Source organism: Nicotiana sylvestris, chromosome 8 (genome assembly GCF_000393655.2).
Source record: "Nicotiana sylvestris chromosome 8, ASM39365v2, whole genome shotgun sequence".
Taxonomy (NCBI): domain Eukaryota; kingdom Viridiplantae; phylum Streptophyta; class Magnoliopsida; order Solanales; family Solanaceae; genus Nicotiana; species Nicotiana sylvestris.
This window is the reverse complement of record NC_091064.1, coordinates 176,387,290-176,394,965: the sequence shown is the minus strand read 5'-3', so window position 1 is coordinate 176,394,965 and position 7,676 is coordinate 176,387,290. Positions and strand designations below refer to the sequence as shown.

Here is a 7,676-nt window from a genome sequence, read left to right as displayed (position 1 = left end):
TATTTTTTATAAAATAAAAAGGAAAAAAGTGGCTATTTAAAACTTATCCCTAACTATTTCAATTTTAGCCTAAAATCAACCCCAATTAAACCCCAATTCCAATTCAAACAGACCAGCCTAATTCCTAAAACTACCCGCCCCTAACCCGTTTATTTTACCCGCCCGACTTCCCCTTTTGATCCAGGCTGTTGATCATTTTTTATCAACGGCTAGAATTCCCTCTTTCCCTTTTAATTCAACAACCCCCACCAACCCTATCCCATTTCTCACCAACCGCCGCCTCTGAAACCTCTCCACTCTCCCAAATTCTCTCGAACATTCCCTAACCTTAGCCACCTCTCACCGTCTTCAACTTGGATACCCACGGAACCCATGGCTTCTCAGGCCATGGGAGCCCTATACTCACCTCTCCTTGCTCTTATATGCTTGATACTTGAAGATTCGAGGACTGACCTCGAAGGTTTTCACCCAAACCTCTGCTGATTCAAGGTTTCACGGCCATTTCCGGCCTTGCTCCGGCGTACCATGGTATTTTGAGCCTGGTTCTGACTTCTCCGACTCAGATCGGACCTTTTCCAAGCCTCTCTCATTCTTAGGGCTCTTCTGAAAGCCTAACTCTTCGAGGTTTTCTCTGATCTTTTTAGATCTATTATGTATTTATGCTCTATTTGAGTTTTCAAATTATTTCCCCAACTTTCTTTCAAAAATTACTTCCACAAAATCGCTTCTTTTTCGATTTAGGGTTTTCTAAAATGCTTAAAATGTTTCTCTGACTTTTCTTTTCCTTTTATTTGTGTGTATTTGTCTCTACTATGCTCATATGTTTCCTTTTTACCATACATGTTCTTTTGTGCTTTCTGTCTTTCATTTTTCTACTATGTTTCTATACCATGCTCTCACATGTTTATCTCACTGTGTTTTCCTGTATGTTCTTTTGCTATACCTTTCGGGTGTTCTTGTGTTCTTCTACTGTATTTTCTCTACTAAGTTCTTAAGTCTCTTTGTTTGCCTTCTACTGGACCTTGTTTTAAGTTTCTTCTAAAAGACCCATTTAAGCATGTTTTCCTCTACTATTTCTTCTACTCTCATTACGCTTCGAATTTCTTCACTCTGTTTGCTTTGAACTTTCTACTGAAGTTGCTTGTTTTCTCATGAGTTTCTGAAAGAAATCTCTAAGCCTGTTTTAACTACTTGCTTCCTCATCTCTGTACTTGACTCGAGGTGGAAACCCTAGAATTTGGGGGTTCTGCCGAGGTTTGGTCATGTGATTGAACTAGGGTTCTGTTCGAGAACCCTTGACTCTTTCAGACTAATCTTTGAGTCTATGAACTAAGTTTGAACTTCTTTGTTTGCACATGATTCTGAGTTTTTTAAAAAGTCTTCTACACTGGACTCTTCTACTTATTGACATGACAATTTTCTTTCATACTTAACGTGTCTGTACGCTTTTTATATGTGATAAGTCTTTCTTCAAAAAGGTTTTCCAATTTGTGATTGGTTCAGAATCCCTTTTTAATAGGACTAATTGATTGTTGTTGATTTTCCTTAAGTAAAACCTTTCTTCACCTTTTCTAACTGGGTTCATTCCTACAAATCTTTGGACTTCTGATTTCTTGGTTGTTAACTGATTCCCTTGCCTTATTTGCACAAACTGTGTATTGTCAAGACCTTGTCCTTAAATAGACCTTTATGTATTTACCCCTATTATACTATTTTGTGCAAAGTGTTTGATTAATTTCTTTCCTTAATGGGTTTATACCCGTTTGTAATCTGAATCCCTTAATTAAAGGGAAAACTTGTGTAATTGATTGACAATCGATTTTCAAACTATTCTCTTACCTTATTTCTGCTTGCCTTCTATACTATAAAAGGGCACGACCCCTTTCTCACTAGACACTTTCAACTGAACACTTTTACACTTCAGACTTCCCACCCACAATCTCAATTCTCTTCTAAACTCATCATATTCTGACTGCATGTTTGCACTTTGGCTTTACAAGACTACTGCTTTCTTCTTACTTATTTCTTTAAGACTGGTATGTTCTAGTTTTGGCTTCAGCATCATCTCAATGTGTCTACTTACAGCCTTTACATCCATGTCTACTTTACTGTCTATGTGGAGTTAGATGTTTAACTAGCACGTTAATTTCTTTTTACATGTTTCTGCTGTGAATCCCTGCACCCTGTTTCCTTCTATGTGCTTTGAGTTGTAGTTCAGGACATGGCAATATGCAAGTTGTTGTTCATGTTTGGACTTGATCCCTGAGGGCATCCCGACTCCCAAAACAATGTGTTATAACAGGCTTGTAGGGTGTGCCAGCACTTCTCATTGCTATGTATGCCCACTAGCATGTCCTTGCTTCTTTACCACTTCCCATTTCCCCCTTTTCAAACTCTGCACTTACACTCACTCTTAGCTTCTAAGTTCTGTCCCCCTCCTGTGAGCCTTGCCTTGGGACCTTGAGTTCTCTCTGAACTTGGACACCTGAGGACTGGCCCTTTCACACTGCACTATGACTTAATCCTACACATTTGGGTGTGAGCACTGCCCGGAGTCCATTTGAGGATCTTAGGGAACTCTGACACATCCAAATGAGAGAAAGGCTTTGGATCCTGATCTTTGGAGTTGGTTCATCACATATTTCAGACATGAAGTCCGAATTAGGCTCCCCTTGGTTGTACTGTTAATTTCTTATGTAATTTTGCTTTTCTTATTCATTCTAGGTTATAATAATTTGTAATAACTATTGGGGGTGGCTAGTGAAAAGGGATGGGAATGACTATATGCAAAAAGGGGTGGATATCATGCCTATAGGTTTATTAATTTCTGCAGATACCATGCCTATTTCTGCATTCTCATCTTTAGATAATATGCCTATAGGTTTATTAATTTCTGCATCCACGTAGGTATCCTGCTTATAGGTTTACTTACAGAATTCTGCACTTGCATATAGACACCATGGCTATAAGAATTCTTGCATTATATAGACACCATGTCTATAGGTTTATGCATTCATATAGATACCATGCCTTTAAGGTTTTCTCCACTTCTGCATTATATAGATACCATGTCTATAGTTTTATGCATTCATATAGATACCATGTCTTTAAGGTTTTCTACACTTCTACATTATATAGATAACATGTCTATAAGAAAGTTCTGCACTATCTCATATAGATACCATGCTAGAAATCCAAATCCTGCATATGCATCTGTCACTAGACAAACCTGTCTATAAGATTTAAATAACTAACAACATTTAGATACCATGCCCATAGGATTTCTGCACTCTTGCTACGTCTGTAAAAATGTTTAAAATCAAAAATGCCTAGAAAGCATGCCTATAGGAGCTATTAATCAAATATGAATCATTTCACTTTCTTATAAGTCTGAAATCAGTAACAATAATGCCTAACGTCTGCAGGACTTGAACTCGCCTTTCCTGATTAACTGACAATTTCTTTTCCTAAAATTAGCATACTTCTTTTGAAACCAGTAGATATCATGCCTATAGTTTCGTTTAACACTTAGGCAAGCCATAAGGTAAACTTGTAACTGAACCAGGTTTTGTTAATTACAACCAGCGGGCAACAAATTCGGACTTCTTATCTGAAAATATGTGATAAATCAGCCTGCTTTAACTTTTTAAGTTTGATTAGAACTTAATCAGTACATGCAAGACATGCTAAACTCTATGCTTTTATTTGATTTAAGGAGGTCTATTTGAGCCTTTCTATCTGTTTATGTGCTTTCCCAATACTTGCTACATATATGTTTTGATTGCCGCCTTGGAATTTTGTCCTTTTAAAACTATGAAACCTCATATTCCTTCCCTTTTAGGATTAGTAGTCCCAAGTACCTCCGGGACTGATAGGATTGGGGCGGGTAATAGCAAGCAATAAGTAAACGAGACTATTTCGCGCTTTAATACCTTCACGGGGTGGGAAAGGGTAGATATGGATATGATGACCACGCGATAACATCTCGTGTAGCCCCTCTTTTAGGAGTGATTACCGGATGTTGTATGGGGTGATCCATATTATTTGTAAACCTAGGACCCCCCTCCCTTTACTTGTTCATTTTATTACTTTCAGAATTTCCCAAACTATTTTCTCAAAAAATTCAGCTTTCTTTTATTTCTTTAAACTTTAATCTATTTGCAATCATTATATGAAAACCCCCTCATATTTGAAACTTTTTACTTGCCTACTTGTTATTTGCACTTAAGGTCACAATTATAGTATGGCCGGGAACCACACTAGTGGATCTTGAGGGGTGCCTAACACCTTCCCTTCGGGATAATTTCAAGCCCTTATCCAATCTCTAGTTTTCTAAATCAAACTCTTCTTAGTGTCCTAATGCACTTTAATTATTAGGTGGCGACTCTTCTCTTTTAATAACCGTTAAAAGAGTTGTTAATGTCATAAACCCGATTTCGCGAGAAAAAGGGGGCACGACAGCATGGCGACTCTGCTAGGGATACTGTATCTTTTAGGCTTTTACCATTTCAGGCTATTATTGTGACTTTACGCTTCTCTATATGTCTTTATTTGCTTAATGCCTTTATATATTTAATTCCCTCTCCTATTACAAAACTGACTTGTCTTTTGTTTCTTTCCTTTATTTCTTTTACTGCTTTCCTTTACTAGTTTCCTTTATTACTGCTTTAAATTAAGACTGAATTGTTGTAATTACTTCATAACGTGCAAATATGTGACAACTTATTTTAATTATTGCATAAGCATGTTTTCAACATCATATTCCACTCGTGCCAACTAAATATCATAGCAACACTTATAATGAGTGGTTGCGCTCTTCCGATATTATCACCCTTTAAATCCGGCAAAGCATATTTGTAGTAAAACTAGTCGATCAACTGTGTAGTCGACGGTTCCGTGCCTTTCTCTCTTGAGTTGTCCGCTCAAAGGTACCAGTCTAAAACCCCATAGAAACCTTACTCTGTTTAACTGTGCATGCATCATGGTCAAACCTGGCCGAGTCAGTTGTGTTTAATGACTCTTTAAGATAGCCTTGTCCAAAGTCCATTGGGTTTTCCCAAAACCCAAATGGACACTACCACGTTTTGTGCATTTATTTGGAGAACTAAATGCTTTATGCTAATTGTTGGTATTAAATAGTCGAGTCTGGTGGGGGTAAGGGCCTAACCCTTTTGTCTTGCAGAAATATGAGGCATGAGGTCCCCAACTTCGGTATGGTTAGCATACCCTCACTCTTGCTGGACTGGTGGAGGAGTCTTCCATCAAATGACCAAATCAACGAGTGGAAAGAGAGGGCCGCCAAAGCTAGCAAAAAGTTGGAATATCTGGAGTACAGTCTGCTGGAATTGGAAGGGAAAGTGAGGAAGAGAGTCACCGACTGTCAGAGCACTGAAGGAAACGAAGGAGAACACATGGCAAAGGCATTTCTACTGGTGTACCTATGCGAGCTGGAGGATTTGATTAACGAGAGCATTCAACCTGAGGAAGGTCCTGCGGGGACCAAATAGATAGGAATCTTTTCTTTTTGCTTTAAGAAATGTAATAAGGCCAATGACCAATATTGACATTTTATTCCTTGTTATTTAGTGTCGTTTTGGGATTCATCTACTTTTATCAATAAAATGAGGTATTTAGCATTCTAAGTTCTCCAAATCAATTTGTCGCTAGGACTATCTCGGGCACAACGAGGTTCCCAAATTATGACGCGATTTACATTCTTGCACTATGTGTTTAAATATCGCAACACTTTCTTATAATCCGCACTGGCTTGTTACCTTTTTGTTTTTATTTTTGTTTTATTTATTCCCCTCCCCAAAGGTTAGTTCGTGCACTATGGCATCATCATTCTACTCCACAAGATCCAAGGGCCCTCCACCCACTCCTCCTCCTAGTCCCGTCAGAAGTAGGAACAAGGGAAAGATGGAAGATTTGAGCAACATTAGAAAGGAAAACTCGGTTGTACGGGTAGAAATCACTCAGGGTACTCAGGTCTCCAATGAAAGTGTGTCCCAACTCGAGCAAAAACTGTTAAAATTTCAGAAGGAACTCGATCAGGTCCGGAACTTAGCGAGCTTATCATTTTGCCTCACCACTCCAGATGTCAATTTTGCTAACGCTCAGAACCCCACACCTCCACAAAGCATCCCGAAACCACAAAACCATCCCGCTCCTCACCATCACTGCAACACCTGCCATACTTCCAACAATACTCCACTGATTATCCCAGAACCTTTGAACTCCACAAATGACCATTTCCATACTCATAACACCCCCATCTATGTGGAGACTATACCACACTCCACTCAACCAATTTCAAGTACACCCAAGTCTGATGAAAAAGACTCACTCATCAGGAACCTGGCTGCAGAACTTAAGAAGTTGACTAGTCAAATTCAGGGTGTCGAAGGAAGTAAGAGGATTGAAGGGTTGAACTACGAAGACCTTTGCACACAACCAGATGTCGAACTTCCCAAGGGGTACAAACCTCCTAAGTTCAAGATGTTTGATGGTATAAAGGATCCGAAAGTTCACCTGAGAACATACTACGACAAGCTGGTTGGAGTAGGGAAGGACGAAAGGACTCGAATGAAACTTTTCATGAGAAGTCTGAAAGGAGATGCTCTGTCTTGGTACATTAGCCAAGACCCGAAGAAATGGTTGAATTGGGTGAGTATGGCATCTGACTTCATGGACAAATTTAGGTTCAACACCGAAAATGCACCGGATGTGTTCTACATTCAGAACTTAAAGAAGAAGCCCACGAAAATATTCCGCGAGTATGCCACTTGCTGGAGGTCAGAAGCTGCTAAAGTCAGGCCTACTCTATAGGAAGAACAAATGAACAAATTTTTTCATCCGGGCTCAGGACCCGCAATACTATGAAAGACTGATGCTGATCGAGAATCATAAATTTTCCGACATCATCAATCTAGGAGAAAGGATCGAGGAAGGTATCAAAAGTGGTATGGTTACGAACTTGGAAGCCTTCCAAGCTACCAACAAGGCTCTACAGTCTAGTGGTACGTCTAAGAAAAGGGACGTAGGTGCTGTAATGGTTTCATAGAGAACCCAATCCCCTGTCAAACACCAAACCTACCTGATGCCTCCACTCATGTATCAACCTACTCCAAATTACCAAGCACCCTCACCTTCTTACCAAACCCCACCACCCACTTATCAATCACCTCCACCTCCTACATATCAACCTACCTCACCCAGATATTCCCAACCCGCGCATGTCTACCAAGCCTACAATGCTCAGCCATCCCACTATTAATCACCTCCCGTACATCAAAACTTTCCTATACCTCGACCAAATTTCGACCGCAGCCCCCCCAAACAGTATACCACCATTGCTGAATCGATTGACCAGCTGTATGAAAGGTTCAAAGCTGCCGGTTACGTCACCCCTATCCCTGCTATAACCCCTGAAAACCCTGCTCAGTAGGTTAATCCGAATAAATCCTGTGCATACCATTCCGGCATGAAAGGGCATACCATTGATTAATGCCGCTCTCTGAAAGACAAGATCCAGACTTTTATTGATAACAATATCATTGTGGCAAAGGAGCCTACTCCGAATGTTCGCAACAACCCTCTACCGGACCATAAGGGTGGAGGTATTCACATGATTGAAATAGAGGATAATTAGGATCCCAAAGGATCTATCGGTTTAA

General features: G+C 39.7%; 1 protein-coding gene across 1 annotated transcript; it reads left to right on the top strand.

Moving 5' to 3' along the window:
- Positions 1-5,832: 5,832 nt before the first annotated feature.
- Positions 5,833-6,828, top strand: LOC138876047 (uncharacterized). Its single transcript, XM_070154934.1, has one exon. It carries the CDS (start codon positions 5,833-5,835, stop codon positions 6,826-6,828), a length of 996 nt encoding a protein of 331 aa, XP_070011035.1.
- Positions 6,829-7,676: the final 848 nt, after the last annotated feature.

Bases quoted from the DNA above. Each gene is read 5' to 3' on its own strand.
- LOC138876047 (XM_070154934.1), top strand. From the start codon at position 5,833: ATGGCATCATCATTCTACTCCACAAGATCCAAGGGCCCTCCACCCACT.